This window comes from Pyrus communis, chromosome 4 (genome assembly GCF_963583255.1).
Source record: "Pyrus communis chromosome 4, drPyrComm1.1, whole genome shotgun sequence".
In the NCBI taxonomy this organism is placed as follows: domain Eukaryota; kingdom Viridiplantae; phylum Streptophyta; class Magnoliopsida; order Rosales; family Rosaceae; genus Pyrus; species Pyrus communis.
In genome coordinates, this window is record NC_084806.1 from 9,070,964 (window position 1) to 9,093,237 (window position 22,274).

Genomic DNA, 22,274 nt, shown 5'->3' on the forward strand with positions numbered 1-22,274 from the left:
TCCCTCCACCTGTGGACCCAACGGCCCAAATCCTGCCATGCATACATTGGAACAGTGGGAGGTCGGTAACAGATTTTTAAAGTGAATGGTATTTAAACGGCAAACGGTATATTATATTGTCAACTATAGTTGGTTCGTTCTCTTTATTAGACTAAGATATAAGTTCAAATTTCGCTGTTGGTAAATTTTAGCAATTTGTAAAAACTAGGGGTGGAAAAAATTCCCGAAAATTTCAAACCGAACCGAAAAAATCCCGATCCCAAACCAAAAATTTCCCAAACCGAAATTCCCGAAATTTTCGGGATGCTATCCCGAACCAATCCCAAAATTTCGGTATGGGATTTGGGATTGGCTTCTCGATATTTCGGGAATCCCATACCAAACCGAAAATATATAATATTAATTACTATATATATATATTTATACATATATATATTATTCTTTTATAATTGATGCTAGTAGTTTCTAATTCATGCTCAGCAACCTAGAATGCCCTACACCTTGCATATTTTTCATGTTCTGTTTGATATTTATGTGGATTTTATTATTGCTGTTGTCATGGCTGATGATTTCAGAAGGCTTGATTCTTTTGTCTCTCAACAGATTGCAAAAAAAGTTTAATTAATTTGAATTTTGACTATGATAAAAAGAGTCAAGCATGCCAGTGTTCAATTAAATGGTAGTGTGAATGAAATGAAATTCCTAGTTCATGAATGTGTTCTTGAATTATATATTTGAAGAACAATTCATAATTTCATATTTCAATTTGGGATTCCCGATTTGTCCCAAAATCCCGAAAATATTTCGGGATTCCCGAAATTTGGGATTCCCGAAAATTTGGTTTGGGATTGGTCTTCAAATTCTCATCCCGAAAAAATTCGGTTTGGGATTCGGGATACTAGTTTCGGTATGGTATCCCATACCGAACCACCCCTAGTAAAAACTGAAAGAAAAAAAAAAGGCTACACCCCTTTATAAGTTTTCAAAGAAGTTTGTGATAAATTATGACCTTGAGATGGAGTAACTTCCGCACCTACTAAACTTTTCGTTACAAAAAAAAAAAAAAATTATATTTCTTCATGTCTCTTATAACACATGAATTTCCTACCGGAATAAGTAGGGAGGCACATTGACCGACCGTTATTTACTTGCCCTTTTATCATCACCATTTCAACGTGGGGTGGCCCGGGCAGCCGTACAGCCATCGGAGAAGAAATTATTCATTGTGATCGGAACACGGATGATACACCATGTGTTTTTATATAAATGTTGAAAATTGTATTTTTTTTAACTTATTAGTTTTTTAACACACATATCCCACCGTTTGTATAATAATAGTACCACTTCGTGTTCCAATCACATCGAAAAATCTCTACAACCATAGAGCAAACTATGTGCTGACGTCAGTCACCAGTCCGTTTACATTCTTTCTGGGCCTTGGACCTGTCGCTGTCAGGTCCATCAGGGCAGCCCACTGCTAGTCCTCCCTCCTCCCATTATAAACCTCGCCACTACCCCTGCACTTTTTTCCACATAGAAATTTCCATTGTTTCTCTCTTCTTTCATTCTGTCGATGGGGGATTCTCAAAAGCTCTCTTCAAACATGAAATCTAGACACAAATTTCCACTCCAAGGTATGCAAAATCTAAACCATTTTCATGTATGTATACCTTGTGCTAATATACAACACGTCACGCATTAACTTTCGAGTTCTGATGAGATCCGTTGCATATGTGTTTTCGCAGACTTTCTAAAAAGCGAAGACCAAAACGGAAGCTTTGAATTTGGGACGAGTTTTGTGGTGGTGTTGAAGGGAGGTGGTGGTTGATGTGAATTTGGTGCTATCCTACCTGAGCTTTTTCTTCGTATTTCTATATTCGTCCCTACCGTATTCTTTCATCTTCTACTACTTCTGCATCGATCCCTTCCCTTCTTCTTGACCTTGTAAGACCTTTTCTTGACCTTGTAAGACGTCACGCCGGGTCTGTTGTCTTTGTTTTGCGTTTCGGTTCAACCTTTGTGTCGGAATTCACTGATATAGAGTTTGGCCTCCGTTCCTCATCGTTACCGCCCAACTCATCTTCTCCTTCCTTGTCTATCCCTCCTGAGCTGTTCCACAATTACCTCAAACTACAAGCCCACCATAGCAAATCCTCCATCAAAGCAAGGACTCTTTTGCCGGTGGTCCTCCAAGTAGGGTTGTAAAAATGTAGAAATTCAGAAATATTAATGAGTAGTGACATACATATATGTTGTTTTTATTCAGTGGGAAATAAATATAAATAAAATTTTATTTAGTTTTGTTATTATTGCCTGCAGCTGTTACTTATTCTGTGAAGGCAATCAATTGGAAATGTATTATTGTTGTGAGTGCAGAAATACTGAAATATGCTGTTGGCAGTCATCAGTTTCGTTGTTTTATATGTTGTTGGCTGAGAAAGTGAGAGAATAAATATTCTCTCAGATCTGTGTAAGACTTCCCACTCGTGACTGCTGTTCTCCTATCCGACCCTAAGTCAACAAGGTTTACTACTTTGCAAAAGTTGGGAGGGATCGTCCATCATACTCGATCTTATTTTTACTTACAAAGAAGATATTTCCACGACTCGAGTTCGCAACTTTAACTTTTCTGTTGCTCCTATCTTATGTACAAATTGAAATAATATCAACTGTATTATTGGAGGAAACCCTCTTTTTTCTTTTTTCTACCAGTAAAGTTCTTCATCCAAAAGCTGATGTCCCTTTTTTCTTTTTTGTTGATTTTTTTGGTTAATTTTATCCCTCATAAATGTGCTGACCTGAGAGTCTGAGAAACTTAAAAATGGGGTGATATTTATTTATATATGTGCTCATTTTTAATCAGTGAATTCATCCACTCACAAATGTCTTAGTCTTGGTCATAAATGGACAACTTGGCCGCATTTGACTCAAATCTAGGGTTTGCATGCACTAGTTGATAACTCAAATCTAGGGTTGAATGTACTAATTGCAGCTGAATTTACGGCTAAATAAGCGTTGAAGAATATCAAAGAATTTAACGAGTAATGACATATTACAGCACAAATACGAACATGCCTTGTGAGTAAAAGAGTTTGTAACTCAAATGATTCATTGCATTTATCTATGCATCCGTAATATAGCGTTCAAATCTCCTCTATTGGTTCATAATGTTCGTAGCACGGTAAGAAATGTCAGTTTCACCTCGACAATGGCCAAACCTCCACCACATGGGAAGAAAAGTCTTTACCTAACCTCATACCTGGGTAGAAAATGATGAACCGTATATAGTTTTAGACAAATTGTTTTTCATCTGTTATTTTCCTCTGAACCAAACATTGGATATTATTGATTGAGATTCCCCTACTAGATTGGGAATATATATTAATATATATGTCAGCATCGTATTGAGAAAACTTTGTATGCCTTGTCCACCACATCATGGCTTAGGTTCTGCCAGACCTCATAAGCAATAATTCATGGGCAAAGTGCTATGCTCTTTGTGCGTATATATATGTCAATTTTTGATGTGTCACGAAAATGATGTTTCTGTAGTTTCTATCGAATTTTAGTTGTTAGTTTTCCAAATTGTATTTTCTCAAGCAAATTAGGTTATGCAATGATCTATTAGGAGAAAATGGCCAACTAAACTATGATGACATTGACTCCAAGTGCATAAAAATTTGAATTAATCTGTGAATCCAGATGAGTTCAAATCAGGTGATTTGACCAAGGAACTAATAAAGGTGGGTAGGATTTTCTCTTTCTAATATTGAAAGAATTTCTCAAATTCGAATCTCTTTCTACTTCTCTCGCCAATTACGTCATGATGAATTTAATAGTATTTCTAATATTGAAATAATTTACAAGTTTGAATTCTCAATGTGCAGCACTTCTTAATTCTCGCAATTCATTTTGTGGTTAACTTTCAATCTTGCACAAGCGAGAATCATTAATTGGAAAGTGTGAGGGACGTTCTAATCATGATTTTTGCTCAATTCCAACTTCTACTCGATCGCTCTGGCGCTTTTTCACTCTAACTCTAAACACGTCAACACACTCTTGTAGTTTACGCTTTTTTAAGTGAAATTCAAGCAAATAAAAGAAGGAAAAAATATAAAATATAAACAAAAAGTAGTTGGGTACATAAATAAAAAAGAAAACTAACGAAAAGTTCAAAAATACTTTTGTTTTAATGAAAAAGAATAAATAAAGGTGTATGTGAATAGTACCAGGAAAGGTAAAAATATGATTTTTCGTTAAAAGTGAACAGTACCGAGAGTGTTTCGTTAAAACTCTCTAAATAAAATGATGAATGAAATTGAATTTCGCCAAGTTAGTGCTGCATTTAACAGTAAAAAATAATTCTAAGATCGGAGCAAAATTTGGTAGTAATTGTTGGTTGGCATAGTTTTTTACATACTAAGAGGAGGGTCAGAGGTGGCGGTGACTACTTGTACAAAATGATGATGTCCACAAGTGGGAATTGAAAAGCTAAATTCCTTTTAACCTTCTCCATGACTTATTAGGGCTGAGTGTGACCGAGTCGAAAGAAAACTCGACAGGGGCAAAATCTCATTATGTCCTTCATATCCCACTTGAGACTCTTTCCGTTGGGTTTTACCAGCATGGGGTCCATTTCTTCCAAGCTTTTCCCCTCCTTTTGGTGACATGCTAACATGCATGGCTCTTCCTCCATGGGTTTAATTTTTTTCCTACTTCCTCTTAAATCATATCTTCGAAGACTGGTGAAAAGTATTACACGTCAAATCGGCAAATAAGTTGGATTACTTTTCATATTGTCAATCAGTTTTATGTTAAAATCTTAACATTCTTTATGGTACTAAAGTAGGTTGATGCACGTATGCTGTCGAAAGGCCATATGTGCTCTGCCTCATCCAATCTGTGTTATCTACGTGCTTAGCTTGAAAATTTGTCACACAGTGTGTGGGGACACATCATCTTGCAAGGGTTTATATGTAAGTTAGACTACTCTTTTTTTTTTTTTTTTGGGTCTAACAATCAATTTGTCAGATTAAATGTTAGATTAGAGAGCCGACCAGATTCGAACCCACGTCATAATGCAAAGGCAACACTCATTTCTATCACGGCGGTAGAGAGCCACTTGCAGTAAGTTAAACTATTCTTAATATTACCAATTGATTATGGTAGAATCTAAATAGTTTTTTGTAAAAGTATTTTTGTGTAAAATAGAAAAAATAAATAAAAACCACTTGCAAAAAGTAGGGAAATGACATTTCAATAATGCATAGAAGCAAATTTCAGGTATGCTTTACAATTTCATAAAAAGCGAGTGGTCAATTAAGGCCCTGACTTTCTAAGAGGAAAGTATTTTATTGTATTTCATTTTGGATAATGTTATCCATAGACTTATCTTTCTATACATTTTTTTTAAATTTTAGTCATTGGATTGAATAATATGAGAAAATCAATGACAAATAATTAATAAGAGTGTGTAGAAAATAAAAATAAATGTGTGAATAGCACTATCCATTATTTTTACCCAAAAAAAAAATTATTGGAATTTTTTTTTTAATCATGGTTATTCAGAACTGTAAAAGGCTTGCAGTATTTGGTTGTCTTAAGACTTGGGGCCTTTTAAAATTTTAGGCTTAGAGAAAAAGCCCCAAGTCATTCCAGCTAAACCTATATAAGAGACTTGGGCTTCCAAAGCAGCCGGAGGATTAGCATTTCCTCTTATACCGACTTCGTTAATTTCAAGTAGTAGAATAAGCTTATTCCAGTCCTTGTAAATAAGGTACTTTTATTGTAGAAATTTTATAATTGAAGTCATTCGGTTTCTTAATCTTTCTTTGAAGTTCGTCCACACATAAAATCATTCGAATAGTTGTTCGATTAGTCACTTTAGTTTAATGTGTCAGATAAGTCAACAGTGTAGGTACTAAGTAACATAAGTATGATGAAACGTCTATTTATTTAATATATTTGGATGACTAAACGAACATCGTTTCTAATGTTTATTTTGTGGGGATGATCTTCAAATTAGGATTAAGAAATTGAACAGTTTCGATTATGAATTTTCTATCGTAAAAAAAAGTTATTTGCAAGTGATGGAATGAGTTCATCCTCCAAGAGAGGAACACAAAGTATTATATCCTTCCTAATATATAAGTGCCCTTTTCCACAGACAATGAAAGTTTCGATGCAAAGACAATATACCCACCTCTTTACCTTCGTGCAAGTCGAACTTTCTCTTCGTAAGTTAAAACATTCATAATAGTTTATAGTATTGTAGGGAAAAAAAAAAAAAACCTAGGCCAGAAATATTAATTTCCTCATTTGAAAAGGAAACCATATCCCTTGTTAGGTTCAAATTCAATATGAATTCTAATTTCAGTCTTCAAAAGCATTGCTATTTTCTAGTCCTAAGTAGTTTTGAAATCTCTATCATATTCCTATAAGAACTCACTCCTTATGAATATCATTCATGTCACGCCCTCCTATTCCACAAAAGCTTAAGAAAACCTATAGAGATTAACAAGATCAACTGCTTTACTAATCTTCAGTTAGTCATGGCTAATCCACATGCACCGGTGGGCTTCCACTTCCGCCCCTCCGACCAAGAAATCATCCGGTTCTTTCTCTACACGATGGTGGTCAAGAGAGAGCCTCTAATGCTGCTATACAACAACTTTGTGCATGTGGATGACCTCTTTAGTGACAAAGAACCGCGGGAAATATGGGAAGACTATGGAGGAGATCAACTTTGCGATGACGAAGGCTTATATTTCTTTTGCGAGCTCAAGAGGTTAAACTTGAAGGGTTCCTATATCCATCGGAAGATTGGCGTTGGAGGTTCTTGGAGCCAAGGCGAGCCTCCCAAACTTGTTTACTACAAGGATGGAAATGGTAACGCTTACCCTATTGGCCGAAAGAGAAAATTTCGGTACGAGAATCAACAGTCAGAGGAACATGGAGGGTGGCATTTAGATGAATATAGTCTTGTTGGTGGTGGTGATGGTCATGAACAAAATGCCTCCGAGAATTACTATAATGCTAGTAGTTCTAATTATGATTCTTATTTTGTGATTTGTCAGTTAAGGAAGAATGAGAGGTCTTACGTGAACAAGAAAAATGGTCGATAATTAAGATATTGTACATTGTTCAAAATTTTTTTTTTTTAAGATAATGTACAGTTAGGTCATAGCGTTTGTAATTAAATTTTATTCTTAGTTAATTTTTTGTAAACAGAATGACTATTTTTGTTTCCAACCAAATATTTCTGGTTCAAGAATTTATGTTTAGAGTTTAGTTTTCTACATACATCTCAACCGGATCGAGATGAAAATCACAATAAAACTTTCCAATTAACCAGCCCACGGATAGTTGACAAGAAAGTTTCTAATTAACATTCTTTACCAATATAATGGTTATCACACTTTCATTTTTTTTTCTTCTACATTATATATGTTTTTTCGATACAAGTGATAACATAGAGTCATAATTAAACTCAGGATCTCAAGTTCAAATTAAGAGCAATACTTTTAACCAACAGAACTAAAAGCCCATTGCTAGTTTCTTTCTTCTACAAATCCCTTTAATTTATAATAAATAGAAGTGCACAGAGGTCATTAGCTCAGGTGGTGCTGCTTGTACGTTTGTAGTTAGGGACTCTAATGGAGTGATCGGTGTCGATGGACTTCAATCGGCATTATCCAAGGGATTTTGGCATGTGGAGATGGAAGGAGACTCTAACATTCTGGTCGATGCTATTAACAGTGGATCTTCATCCCCTTGACACCTTCTTACCGTTATCCATAATGTGCAAAAGTTGGCATATAACTTTCAGTTTATCTCAGTTCATTAGCTAACTTTGTAGTTGATGTTTTGGCTTATGTGAGTCATTTTTATGATATTTTTGCTCGTTTGAGATCGCTCTTGCCTTGCCTAGTGAGGCAAGAGTGATGTAAATTTGGAATTTTGTTAATTTTAGCTGCTCTAGGGCTTCTCCTTCAAATTTTTTATTTATTTTTTAAATAAAAAAGCTTAGTGAGCAGTGGAGGCATTGGTAGTTACTGACCCCAATAAGCCTCTAAATCTTCCCTTTCAATTTTTTTTAACCCCTATATACCAACTATAAAGTAGATGAAACAAGGACCTTAATCAATATTTTTTAATAGCACAAACTAAACTACGTCGTTTTGTTATATTTCAATTAAAAAATAAGTTGAGCACACTAACTTCTCAAACTCGTTGAAGACTTTGTCAAACGCGCACAAGGACTTCTCCATGCCAGACTCTGCGACTCCTCCACCTCCATGACAAACTCCATATCTTCAATCTCAATTTGTTAAAGTTCGATTAAACACACCCACCGTATTTGGTTTCTAATATCACGGAATCTCCAATTCTCAATCATCGACAATTTTGGGTTAAACTCTGTTTACTATTCTGAAGTTTTGTAGTTTTCAACATTTAGTACATCAAGTTTTTTTCGTCCCAGAGTCATACCTAAAGTGTAAATTTTGGGACAGTCTTATACATTCGTTAGTCAAACTGTTAAATCTGCCGTTAATTGTGATGTGGCGCCCATGTGGACAATGACTGGGTGCCACATATCATTTAGAGGTCCATGTGGAAATTAAAAATAAAAAAAATTAAACATTAAAAAAGTTTAAAAAGTTTAAAAAATTACAAAAACAAAAATGTTGTCTTCATCCTCAAACCCCCGACCCTCCTTCCCTTCTCCCTCCCTTCCCTCCTTTGCACCCACCCAACCTCTGCACATCCATCATTCCCTCACCCCACCCCTTCCCCAACGGCACCGTCCAAAACCATCGCTCGCACGCCACGCCCTAGCTATCAGGCCCCTAAATATTTTTCTTTTCTTTTATGGGCTGTTCCTTACCCCCACGACATTCCAATGAGGTACCTGTTCCACGAGGTCCGAGGCTCGTCAAAGGAGTATCTCGGGTCGTCGAATGACATCCGACCTGCGTTGAGCGACATCCGACCCGCGTCAAGCGAAAACCTTGGATCCGTGTCGCATGAGCGCCGGTCGAAGCCGTAATCGGCGATGTCCGACTGGGTTTCTCTGAATTGTCTCTCGATTGGCTTCTCCAGCTTCTGCTTTTGCCTCCATTTTTTTTGTTGAAAATCAAAGATGCTGACCAGAAGCTGCCCGCAATCTCCTTCAGGTCTCGCTTCTTCGTCTATGAATCAAGATCTATACGATCTTTCATAGGTTTCAACCTGCGTCAGTAGACAGTGCTTCCTTCTTGTTAGGATTTCGTCGGTCATCCTGGTGAAAGAGTGTCCAGAGAGTGTTCCGAACCCTAATGTTGCAAGACTTCCTATGCGGCTCAAACACGCTGGAGAAGCCCCGTTTTTAGAGGCTAAGAAAAACTTGGTTTTTTAGAGCTCCGGGAAAAATGAGGTGGGTCGGTTTTTATTGGAAGAGAATGCCCCACCACCGGCAATGGGGGGCTTGAAAATGGCCCTAAGAGCGGCCGCAACGATGGAGGAAGCAGGGGGCTTTCGAGAAGTGGACGAGGAAGAAGTGTTTGTTGAAGGCTCCAACACGGCAAGGCGTTTGCAGAGGCGTGAAGGGCAAAAGCCTGTGAAATGCTCTTCCGGGCGGCGGTCGCAGGAGGTGGAGAGTCCTGATGATATTTAGGGCCTGATACTTAGGGTTAGAAAGGGGATAATTTTTTATTTTTTTTAATTTTTAATTTCCACGTGAATTCCTAAATGATATGTGGCGTCCAATCATTGTCCACATAGGCACCACATCATCAGTTAACGGAAGACTTAACAGCCAGACAAATGGATGTATGAAACTGTCCCAAAATTAACACTTTAGTATGACTCTGAGACGAAAAAAACTTGATGTACTAAATGTTAAAAACCACCAAACATGATGGTATTAAATAGTCTTTTGTCCACAATTTTTTCATCTTAAATTTATTTGGGTTTCTAGGGTTTCACTCAATTCTGCTGGTTAATTTAGTCGGCCTTTTTACTGGAACTTTTCAATTGAATTTATATGTAGTAACCGGAAGGTGGCTTTATATGGTTTCTGATCATTCGATCTAGATGGCTTGAATATTTGGATTTATATAAATATGATAACGAGCTGAAGATTGAAGTGTCGATTTAGGTTCTTTTTTAATTGCTTTTAGTTTTGGTTGAGTCAATGGTCTAATTTGATCGAACTTGTGTTATGACTTGTGTTATGTTACTCTTTTTCTTAGTATTATTTAAAACAATTATGGAGTGGTACTTTAAGAGAAAATCAACATAAGATACTCTTTGATTCTCTACAATGAATATTCAAAGTTTAACTAAAGGTAACATAGAAAGTATACTAGCAAATCTTCCTAGAGATCCTAGACTTCGCCTTTGGATATCAAAATATGATCTAAATATTAGAGATCAAGTTCGAAGAGCTTATTTACATAAACAATTGTTTCAACCTCGAAGCCATCAATTTTCATATTGTATGCATTGAAAAATATGTTTTGATAAGCGTTTCTAAAATATTAGAACATATCATGGACAATTATAAATAAAATTACTATCAATTTCTTAGAGCTATTTTTTGACTTCGTCGTTGTAAATTTTGACTTCGTCATTGTTTTTTTTTTTTTAGTACATCAATATTTTTACACTAAGGAGAGGAGGAGTTCGGCAAGGCGACACCATAGGCAGGGTAAATTGGTATCAAATTCGCTATCCACAAGATTTAAATTTAAGACATCTCACTTTTAAGTGAAGATGAATACCATCAGACCGTAGTATTAAGTATCAAATGAGTAAAGAATTATTTGGAAAAGAACGACGAAAGGCTGTCACATTACGAAACGACATCGTTTTGGCGACCGCTAACGATCCACCTTCCCTCGGATTCGACGATCCTATTGGTTCGACTCTGCACTGCATTTACCACCACCAGCACCCTCCCGCCATGTATTTATGATCGCCACTCCACCACTCTACCGCTCCGTCACTCCACCGCTCTACTCCCTTCTCCCGGCTGCTAGGGTTTCCGATTCCCAAATGTCGCAGACCCATTTCAGCAAGGGCGACGAAGTCGAGGTCGTCACGAAGCCCTCCCGCGGTTCCACCGGGCCGTACTACCCCGCGACGGTGCGCCGCTCCGTGGTCAAGGACAAGGCCCACATTTTAGTCCAGTACCAAACCCTGACGACCCCCAACGCCGTCAGCCCCAGACTCCTCCAGGAGATAGTCGAATTAGGCAATGTGAGGCCCGCACCGCCGAGGGAGCTCTACCAGTTCTTCAAGGTGGGCGACGACGTCGACGCCTACAGAGAAAATGGGTGGTCTCGCGGGACTGTGACGGACATTCTGGAGAACTCCAAGTACTTAGTTGCGCTGCGGGGTGAGGAATTTGAGTGCGAGCAGTGTGATTTGAGGATTCACAGAGACTGGGATGATGGCTCTTGGGTCCCTCCTTTTCAAGAAGAGGTCTTTTTCTTTGATTTTTTTTTTTTTTATATATAATTTTTTTAAATTAATGGGTATTATTTTTTGATTATTTTCTGTATGAATTTATTTGCAATGGGTTTAATTTTGTTTGATATGATTGTGACATTTTTTGGGATAGTAGGTAGAAATGTTCACAATCACCAAACATATATGCTATAGTAAGATTATTATTTCTCCATGGTTTCAATAGGAAAAAGAATCGCCTGTGAAATTTATGACAAAAGTTATGTTTCCTTCGAGGTCAAAACATGTTTTCGATATTGCGATTAAGTCAAATCAACATTTTGTGCTTTCAGCGAGAGGTAGCCAAGTGGCTTTAATCTTAGTTGAAGAGGATGTATCCATTGACTTAGGCCAAAATACGAAATTATTTATCGACTTAAACCAAATTCTGTACTATATTATAGTATGCAATTGTTCAAGGTAGATTCTTGGTGCAAGTGGTTGACATCAAATTAGAATATTAATTTTCAATCGTAAGTCATTATTTTATGGTTTGCTTTGTAAAAAGTGATTATGTATATATAATTATATATTAATCTTTCGTTTGGTGCAGCTTTGTGTAAGCGATTTATGGTGTTTGCTTTCTGTTTTTGATGTTCTGGTGATTCAGTGGTTGCTAATGTCTTCCATGAATACATTTTCTAGTTATGCGTTTCTGGGTAATTGTTCTTGTACAATGTACAGCTTTCTCGGTTTTGAATGTGTACTCAGGTTTTGAAAACTTGAATTGCAGAATAGTTCGTCTGGGATGGTGGTGAAATCTAGAAAGTTAGTATTGAAATTTAAGTGCGGCAAGAAACCATTGGGAGCAAGCTTTGAAAACGGGACTGTGGTGGAGGTCAGCAGCGACGAGGAAGGCTACAAGGATGCTTGGTACACTGCGAAAATAATTGATCATGTAGGAAATAACAAGTACCTGGTGGAATACCTGTACCTGGTAACGGATGACGGAACAAAGGATCCCTTGAGAGAAGAAACATGGGCAAGTTATATTAGACCTTGTCCTCCTGCACTTCCATCGGTTGCTCATTTCAAAGTGCTCCAGAAAGTCGATGCTTGGTACAATGAGGGATGGTGGGAGGGCACCGTTTCCAAAGTTCTTGGCGGCTTAATGTATGTTGTCTATTTCAGCTCCACCAACGAAGAATTAATGTTTGAACATTCCAATTTGAGGCCTCGACAGGACTGGATTAACGGACAATGGATCCCTGCTTAATTGGTATGACTTCCAAAAGCTTTTATTTACTGTACATATCAAAACCTTTTGCAATGTCTTTGCACTTTTGCTTTCTGTTTTTGCTTGGATGGCAAGAAATGAGAAAGCATTACTTATTGGAAGCTTGTTCTCGCTGAAAAATAGATTTAAATTAAGAAACTCTACAATTGAGGATCTCTAATTAGATTCCTTATTTTTGTTGTACAGGTGACCTAAAACGGACATGATCACGAAGAGTTTGCTGACATAAGGAAATAGGAAAAAGAAAGAAGCAAAGGAGACTTATCGACTATGTACTTCGTAGCGCTTCTTCGATTGTTAATGTATAAAAATAGATTTAGCTCGTCTACTAACAACTGTTGTATTAAAATGTTCTGGAGAGTGCCTTAATCCATAAATTTATCAAATTTAACGGTCCTCGATCGTGCTCATGAATTTCATTGTTTGGTTGCCGGAACATGCACTGAGTGTCTTGAATGATAAAATGCAGGAAAATTCAGGTGAATTGGGATGCAGAGCTGAAGATGCAGAAAACTATGCCAATGTTCAGCAGGGTCACAAAGGTAAAAGTAAATAGTGATGAAATTTACCATTTGCCAGGGTTCTTTGACACTTCCGACATCTTTGGATTTATAGCTAATGACAAGATTTTCGGAAACTCAGATAATAGATAGAGTCTTCTTCGATCATATGACCTTGTCATTCCTCTGCAACACATACAAGGATTGTTAGGAATGTCTGATTGCTTGTAATCCCACGATAGTACCGAAGTTATTTTCTGCTACTACAATGTCAGGGACATATGCGCATATAGAACACGTTATAAATCAAAAATTGAACTAGAGGACCACTAAACAGACAATACGGACGCACTAAACTGTGGTTGTATACGGGTTATTGTCCTTTTAATGTCTCTAGCCCTATTTTTAGTTAAAAAATTGTCACTTGTTCTGTCTGTAAATGTTTTCCTAATATCTGTATGAGATCGACATGTGGTTTATTAAGGATCGTTTGATAACCATTTTGTTTTCAACCTTTTGTTGTCAAACAAGATTCCAATTTTCATATTTCAAAAAAGTGAATACAAACTGAAAACTAAAAACGAAATGGTTAAGCAATTTTGGCCATTTCTTTGTTTGGCAATAGGTACCTGCAAACATGAGGAACAATTCTCATCATGTCTCATGATTGAAGAAAATAAGATTTGGGTTTTCACGCTCACTATCTCCATTGTGAATCTCTCAATGTATTTTAGAATTTAAAATAAATAATAATGTAATAAGGGTAATAATATCTACGCACCTCTTTTAACCTCTCATACACCTATTACTAATTATGTCTTTTGATTTTTTTCAACTCATCTAATTCGTCGGCCGAAATTTGAGAAATGTGGGTGGAAGGTAAAAGGGGTATATGTGGACCACTTGGGTTCAGCCTGTTGGCGCAAAACATTTCTTGGATAACCTCCTCGTCATCTGTGGCCCATTGCGATTAACCAACTTGATTAGAGCCCACAAAGCCCATCAATCTGATCAAATTCTATCAACCACCTTACAGTTTGCTTCCAACTCTCGATTTCTCGATTCTCAAAAATCAAAATCCCTAATTTAATTCCAATCCCCTTTTTGTCCCCCAAATTATGGATCAAAGATCCAACCTTTTATCAACGTTTACAATTCGTTTGCTCATAACTCCTCTGTGAAAGTAAAAAATGGCGAACTCTTCTCAGAAGTGAGATCCCACTTCATCTCGATGCATCGGACTGCATTCGATCAAACACCATCTCGAATTTTTCACCCGGTAAGCGATTTCCATACCCTTTTCGTAATTTAATCATCTGGGTAATTTGAATTCTGTTCATATTATTGGAATTTGATCATGAAACCCCAAAGATGTGGTTTTTTCCCGGACGAAGTCGTCCTCCAAATCCTCTCAAAACTACCCATTAAGTCGCTGTTCAGGAGCAAAACTGTTTGTAAACTTTGGTACAGATTGGTTTCCGATAAGTATTTCATTCAATTGTACAATGAAACGTCTGCTAAGAACCCTACGTTATTGGTTGAGGTTTCGGATTCGTCGGGATCGAAATCCGATTTGATTGTCGTGGATAATCGGAGGGGTGTTTCCGAATTTTCATTAGATTTCTTGAGGGATAGGGTTAAGGTCAGAGCATCCTGTAATGGCTTGTTGTGTTGCTCTAGCATTCCTGATAAGGGTGTTTACTATGTTTGTAATCCCATTACTCGGGAGTTCAGGTTGCTTCCGAAGAGTAGGGAGCGCCATGTGACCCGATTTTACCCTGATGGTGAGGCAACCCTGGTGGGATTGGCTTGCAATTTGTCCACTCAGAAGTTTAATGTTGTTTTAGCGGGCTACCATCGGACTTTTGGTCATAGGCCGAATGGAACTTTTTTATGTATGATATTTGATTCTGAGTCGGGCAAATGGAGGAAGTTTGTTTCGTTTCAGGATGATCAGTTCACCCATATGAATAAGAGCCAAGTCGTGTTTGTTAATGGTGCACTTCATTGGTTGACTGGTAGTTCCTGTATTCTCGCGCTTGATTTGGAGTTTGATGTTTGGAGGAAGATGTCATTGCCGGAACAAGTGACTTGTGTGTCCGGAAATAGGTTTTACTTGTTGGAGTCAGATGGTTGCCTGTCGGTGATCCAGATTTCAGATGCTTGGATGAAAATTTGGGTGTTGAAAGGTTACGGGAGAGAGGAGTGGCATTTGGTGGATACGGTGAGTCTTCGATGTATCAAAGGACTTGTGCCGGGCATCTTCCCCATATGTCAGACTGGTGAATGCGTTTTCTTGGCAACCCACAAGCAGATACTGGTATTTTATCGCAAGACTCGTGTGTGGAAAGAGATGTACTCTGTGAAGAACAGCTCTACACTCCCGTTGTGGTACTCGGCACATGCATTTCGGAGCACGATTTTGTCTTGTCAGTAAGATGTGAAACTACATGTCATGCACTTGTTCTGTACATAGATTTCCTATGTTAATTATCTGTATATGTTTGGCCGATTGGGTTTTGTCAACAGCTATCAACATTTGACTTATGCAGTATAAATAATCCTATGCTTTTGGTCGTGGCATATTATCTTCTACTTGTTTTCATCAATTTGAGTATGGGAGCTCTTGCTCATATGCACTCTTGTTCTTGTTTATTTCTATGCATTGGTTCTCATATGATTGCTTTAATTCGAGGGCTAGAAATAAACAGCGGTGCGAAGGGGAAGGAAATGAGTATCTGAAAATCACTTACCTTTGCTTTTTTCACGTTACAATATTATCACAGCTACCAATCTCACATTTATATTATGGTGATATCAAATTAAAAAGGTCTTAACGAGTATCCACTAACAACCAATGAGTTGATTTGCGAAGGGGAAGGAAATGAGTATCTGAAAATCACTTACCTTTGCTTTTTTCACGTTACAATATTATCACAGCTACCAATCTCACATTTATATTATGGTGATATCAAATTAAAAAGGTCTTAACGAGTATCCATTAACAACCAATGAGTGGATTTGCGACCTCTAAGTTGTGGGGAGCACGAATTTGTTGCATTAGTGCTGGCAGCTCATGTTACTGCTTTGGCTGGTCGCTACTACCGTTGTTCCAAAACAATCTATCAGTTCACAAACTTAAGGATACACAATTGTATATCTCCTCTTTATGGGAGAAACTTGCATACAATTGGGAATATTCTCGTGAAAGTGCTAAAGCATAATGCACAAAACAAAAATGATTTATTTTTAGACTTGCTTGAAATTGCTTTTCCAGAAAGCACTTTTACTCATAAGAGAATCTACTCGAAGGGCTCTCATAATAACCATGTTGAAGTTTTCAAGAGGCATATCACAAGAAACACTTCAATGACTCAAACGCATTTTAAAATTTTGGGTAAATTACACTTTCATACCTTAAGTTTGGGGTCTATTTCAATTCCTTACAACATCTTCAAAACATTTCACTTTCATACCTCAAGTACTGTTTTATTTCAAAATAATACATTCGTTACATTTTCCATCCATTGATCCGTTAAGTGCTGATGTGGCTGCCAGATGTATTTCACGTGGCAAAAAAAAAATATTTAAAAAATATTTTTTTTTAAAACCTTAATCTTCCAAAAATAAAATAAAATAAAAAATTGCAACACATCCCTGCAACCCACCCAGCCCATTATTCCTTCCTCCCAAAACCAAAACCCATTAAGAGCAACTCCAGCGTTGGAGCCCTCCCCCTGGCAATACACTATTCAATCCACCTAATGAACAGTAATTGCCCTTAATGAACAGTAAGTAGCCCTGGCAATAGAATTTGCATCTCCACCGTTACACTTCAATAGCCCTGGCAATAGGCAATAAAATATTAGTATTTTTTTTATTTATAAAATTAATACAAAATAATTTTAATTGTAATATCGGATAAGATTTTTAATCGTTCTCGTTGCGCCACGTGTCATTATCCGAAGTATTATTAAATAATACAAAATAATACAAATAAATAATTATAATGAAAATAAGTAACTAGCAAATATATACATATATATATATATATATAAGTAACAAATATAATGAAAATAAGTAAGAAGGCTTCAAGTTTAGTAAATAATAAAAATAAGTAACAAATAAATAATTATAATAAATAATTATCATGCAAATGTATACCTAGCAAATATATATATATATATATATATATATATGTGTTGATCCTAAAAATTACAAAACCTACGTGGCGCGCAGGCCGAGTAACTAATAAGCTAACTACGTCCTTCGGTCGAATGCGGGGCGTGCCAACTCGTCGGCCGAGCCTGGCCGAGGAGTAAAATCTGTTGATGTAGCTTTGAGCGCGTTGCTGACTTCTTTAACTTGCGATTGCGACCGAGGAAGGAACACTCTCGGTCTCTGGGTTCTACAGCCTGAAGACAAGGCTGCTAATTCTGCGGAGTTCACAAATCGTCCGAGCCCGATTCGGTCACTGTGATTATCTTCGTGAGAGTATAAGCACGTCGAATCGAGACCAAGGTGTATGGGCACAGGTACTCGAACGTGATATATGTCTTGATGGTAAACGTAGTTCGGCCGTCGGAATGCCGAACCCTGAAACTCACCTGTGAGTATCCAATCATAAAACCACTCGGCGACCAGTACGCCGAGCAATGTAATTCGTAACACCTAACTATGCCGGGAAAGCTTAGTAAGGTGACCTCTGCCAACAAAGGTTCGAAAACCTTCCTCGACTGAGACTTGGATAGATAATCGGTCGACCTCGACGCAGTGCTGTTTATCCAAATTGAAGATGCTTCTTGGTCGGCTGATTCTGCGGCAGCAGTGCTGTTTATCCAAACTGAAGGTGCTCGCCGGTTGCTTCCACAGTGCTGTTTATCCAAACTGAAGGTGTGTCGGCAGGAAAAAGAAAAGGAAAAATCTCAAGGTGATTGAGAGGTTTTGCGCAGGGCAATTGTATGCTGAGTTGAAGGTCCCCTGAATGTTGCATGATCTCGTGTATTTATAGTACCCCATTCCTTGAAATCTCCTCTGATTTGGATTGGGAGTCCTTGTCCCATTTCGATTCTGGTTCGAACAAACCTACTCCCGCTGGGATTCTGAATCTTCCTCCCTTTGAGGCTTTATTTCTTGCTGGTCGAGAATCCTGGTCGCACCAGGATTTCCTCAATCCTTCCTATTTATCTGGACCTCTTGAGATAGGATTCGGCTGACCCTGCCAGCTGGCCCGGGTTTTATTATCCGGCCCACAGCATCTGTTATTACCTTGGGCCGAGCACATATGACTGCTCGGCCTGCCCAAGATATTTTGGGCCCAAACATTGCCCCCTCGCTTCTGAGGTCGCCGACTGTCACCTCTTGGTCGGGCCTCGACCTTGAAGAAGCGAAGACATTTATTGCTTTTTTGAACTTTACTCCCTTAATGATCATTATTCCTGCATATTTATGAGACATGATTGCACTTTCCTCGTCGCCCCCAACGCGTGGCCACGTGTCGATTCTCCGCCGTTCTTAAAAGCTTCACTCATGGGCCTCGAAACCGTGAACTAATTGAACCGTCTCATCCTTATTAAATGCATTGAACCTGTCGCCACACGCCATCGTGCGTCCTGGATTTTCGACTCCTCGATCCCATTTTCGCAGGTTCCCAAAATATCCGAAATGATTGCACACTTTCCCGGTTACATTTCCCCCCAATCTGAACCAGCGCTTTTGAATTCCAGACGTTTGATATTCATTCTGAAAAGCCTATAAATACCCACATTTCTGCCATTCGCCTCTTACGCCCTCAGAAACTCCAGAATCTCTAATTTCTCATCTTTGTTTGCTCAAATCAAACCTTCCAGACCTTCTGCAATTTTTTAGTTCTTCCTTCTGCAAATGGCCTCCTTTATTTCGAAGCTTTCCGATGAGATCAATAAGTGCAAGTCATTCATCGATCGCAGTGTCGTCAAGACGCTGCGATTTCAAGAGGATATGGCCACCACCCACCAGATTCTGGGTCCCCTCTTCAAAGACGCAGTGCCGTCGTCTGTCACCAACTTGCTCAAGGAGCAATGTCTAACCCCCCTTCTTCAAGGGTTTGACTGGTCGAAATGGTGCTTGGCTCGTCCTCAAGGAGCTTGGCCCTCGACCACCACGGCCTGGGCCGCCTGGGTCGACCGAATGAGCTCCTTCTTCTCCAAGGAGTGGAAGGCTCTCTGCATCTACGATGCCATTATTCTGTCAACCATGGAGATTGCCATGGATAAGGAGCTGCTCATGGCGGCCCTGAGTTTATGGTGTTCGGCCACCAACACCATGGTCCTGCCTTTCGGCCCTCTCGGCCCCACCATCCTCGACGTCTCGGCCATCCTTGGGACTTCCTCGATCGGCCTTCCTATTGAGGCCGCCCTTTCCGGATACCCTTCTCCTCTCGACCTGAAGGCACTATTCGACGAAAGGGCTGTCGAGACGCTAAGCCGGGGTGATCGGGAGCCCTCAAGGGAAGAAGTTCAAAAGCTCCACAAGAACTTCTTCAACTATAACACTCTCATTCTTCATTTCGCCGGCCGAGGCGAGGAAAGCCTTAGGAAGGGAGAGCACGAGGCCTTCCTCTTCTACTGGTACAACAAATTCATTTGTTGTACTCGGTCGAACAAATGCCTGGTGGAGAACATACCGGTGGCCCAGGCACTGGCTAATGGTCGCTTGCTGGCGCTCAGTCCAGCCATACTCGCCAATCTCTACCGTTGCCTGGCCGAGGCGACCATTGGCAAGATCGACCCGCATCAGAATGGACCCCTCTGGGTGTTCCAACTCTGGTTGCAGGTTTACTTCTCTACTCTTCGACCGGAGGTCCCTGCCTTCCAGCGAACGGCCGCCCTCGGTCTTCAACTGGCATCTCGACCGGCACCACCTCACCGGGCCGACGAGGTTTTCAAACACTTCCTCGGCCTAGATGTCCTCTCGGATGACGAGTTCCTGGTGTGCCGGCGCCAGGAGTACCCTTCCTCGCTCAAGCTTACTACGGCCGCGTGGGCCGCGTCCGAGGATGCGGACATTCGTCAGCGCTGGGGGTCGTTTGTTTTGGCTCGCGACCTTCCACTGGGTTGCGATGCCCGCCGAGCTGGCTGGGAGGTCTACCACCCCCATTTTGTCGCCCGGCAGCTCGGCTATATTCAAGGCAGCCCCGTCCCCCTGCTCGCTTCTCGGTCACTCCTAAGTCGGGGGCGTCTTACCGGTTCCTTTGAGAGGGAGTGCAAGACGTCCGACCAGGAGTTCCAAGAGAAGTGCAGGAAATTCAGGATTCGGTCGGCGGTCCCTGAATCTCTGGGAATTGATACCTTCGGGGACTGGTGGGAGGAGTACACCGGCAACTTCTTCGGCGCCCCGGCCGAAGAGCTGGCGATGAAGATCTTCGGCGACCGCCCTAGGTCAACATCCTCGACACAGCCTAAGGAGTCGACCCAAGGTAGTCTTTTCGTTCTTCTTTCCTCCTTTGTTTTACAACTTGATCCTCGTTGCTAATTACTTCGCTTTTCAGGGGTTCGCGTGCCGAGGACGGTGGAGGTGGTCGCCGCGGTGGCAAAGGCGAAGAAAGCGCCTATGAAGAGGACCCTTGTCACCGAGCGGTCGATCCCTGCCAAACGCCCCCACCAAGGGGCCGAGCCGGCGGAAGAGGCCCCTCGTCCTTCTAAGCGCGTCAAGAAATTGGCGAAGAAAGGCGACCGGGAGATTCATGTCGTCCCCAGTGACACTACTGGGACGCCCGCTCCTGCCGGCTCTCCATCTGTGCCGGCTGCCCAGGCACCTCCAACCTCGAATCCTCCAGCCGTCTCTCAGGCCGACCCAATCGTCGCACCCGCGTCTGCTCATACTTCAGAGCCGGTCGTGGCGCCCAAAATGGGGAAATCGGCTGCTCCTGCCGAAACACCCCCGACTCCAACGGTCGTTTTGGAGGTATAATTCTGCTTCTATTCTTGTTCCTTCAGGTTTCTTGGTCGTAAAATAATCTCTTTTTGTCCAGGATGTCGAGAGCGAGAGCGAAGAGGTCCCCCTGGAACGCCGTCGCCGACCAGTCAGTTCTCCTCCCGTCTGTCCTTCTCCGGTTGTGGAGGCGGCCACTCGACCGACTCCTCCAGTGGCGGATCGTGGCAAGAGACCCATGGTCGACCCTGAGGCCACGGCCGAGTCGCCGATTCATCCGCAGGATGCAGATCTCCCCATTCCTCCGCAGGAAGTCTCTTCGGCCTTTGTAAGTCTTTCTTCTTTTGTGTTGATTCTCTTTTGATACATGTTTTTAAGACCATTACATGTCAGGTGCCCGAACATTCATTTCACCGGCAATTTTATGCGCCGAGGTGCGTTGTTTATATTTCCTGGCCGCCATCGTGGCCATCAAATGTAGATGACCTCCATCGGCCGCGTGAATTGCGTAGCGGTCTGAGGCACTGGGCTCGGCCATTAAGTTCCCTGGGTTCGAGCAATGACCCAGAGGGCATGGCCGAAGTCTCTTCTCGGCAGGTCTCAAACATTCTCCTTTTTCCTTTATGCACTACATCACGTCTTTACTGTTCTTCACCAAATTTTCCTCTTATGTGCAGCCGTCCTGGGAAATGGAGCTTGACGCTCTACTCCAGAGCACGACCGGTGAGGCCGGCTCTTCTGCTGCTCCGGCCGAATCGGTGGGAGCCACGCCCGCCGAAGTCTTCGTGAAGCTGCACGAAGTCTTGTCTCTGACTGCTTCTCAAGCTCTCCGGTGCAAAGGCCTCGACTCTGTTGGAGAGTGTCTCAATGACCTCGCCAGCGGTGGTCATCTGAGCCCGGAGGGTATCTCTTTCCTTACCGACCTCTTGGAGCGAACTCGGCAACACTTTCTTGTCTTCGAGCGAGCCTTGCAGGCCGAGGACGACTTGAAGGTGGCCAAGGTCGCGCATGAGGCCGGCCGAGTGGAGATGGAGGCACTCAAGGCGAAGAAAGCCAAGCTGTCCGAGTTCGATCGCCAGATCTCTGACCTCCAACGTCAGATTTCTGACCTTCAACGGCAAAGGTCGGCCGCTGCC

General features: G+C 40.6%; 3 protein-coding genes and 1 long non-coding RNA gene across 4 annotated transcripts; all 4 read left to right on the forward strand.

Annotated features, from left to right (window-relative positions):
• The first annotated feature begins 1,522 nt into the window (after nt 1-1,522).
• On the forward strand, nt 1,523-2,309 carry LOC137731711 (uncharacterized). The gene is made up of 2 exons (XR_011068283.1): nt 1,523-1,634; nt 1,746-2,309. It is a non-coding gene; the product is annotated as an uncharacterized lncRNA (long non-coding RNA).
• A 4,242-nt stretch (nt 2,310-6,551) lies between these two features.
• Nucleotides 6,552-7,124, forward strand: LOC137732641 (NAC domain-containing protein 62-like). The gene has a single exon (XM_068471942.1). The coding sequence runs from the start codon at nt 6,552-6,554 to the stop codon at nt 7,122-7,124; it is 573 nt and encodes a 190-aa protein (XP_068328043.1).
• Nucleotides 7,125-10,815: 3,691 nt separating this feature from the next.
• LOC137730492 (protein AGENET DOMAIN (AGD)-CONTAINING P1-like) lies at nt 10,816-13,154 on the forward strand. Its single transcript, XM_068469478.1, has 3 exons — nt 10,816-11,466; nt 12,224-12,709; nt 12,914-13,154. Exons 1-2 carry the CDS (start codon nt 10,954-10,956, stop codon nt 12,704-12,706), a joined length of 996 nt encoding a protein of 331 aa, XP_068325579.1. The 5' UTR covers nt 10,816-10,953; the 3' UTR covers nt 12,707-12,709; nt 12,914-13,154.
• Nucleotides 13,155-14,269: 1,115 nt separating this feature from the next.
• On the forward strand, nt 14,270-15,845 carry LOC137731850 (F-box protein At5g49610-like). The gene has a single exon (XM_068471093.1). The coding sequence runs from the start codon at nt 14,585-14,587 to the stop codon at nt 15,662-15,664; it is 1,080 nt and encodes a 359-aa protein (XP_068327194.1). The 5' UTR covers nt 14,270-14,584; the 3' UTR covers nt 15,665-15,845.
• Nucleotides 15,846-22,274: the final 6,429 nt, after the last annotated feature.

Coding starts and splice junctions, on each gene's coding strand:
- LOC137732641 (XM_068471942.1), top strand. CDS start 6,552: ATGGCTAATCCACATGCACCGGTGGGCTTCCACTTCCGCCCCTCCGAC.
- LOC137731850 (XM_068471093.1), top strand. CDS start 14,585: ATGAAACCCCAAAGATGTGGTTTTTTCCCGGACGAAGTCGTCCTCCAA.
- LOC137730492 (XM_068469478.1), top strand. CDS start 10,954: ATGATCGCCACTCCACCACTCTACCGCTCCGTCACTCCACCGCTCTAC. Junction 11,467..12,223: donor TCCCTCCTTTTCAAGAAGAG/GTCTTTTTCTTT, acceptor CTTGAATTGCAG/AATAGTTCGTCTGGGATGGT.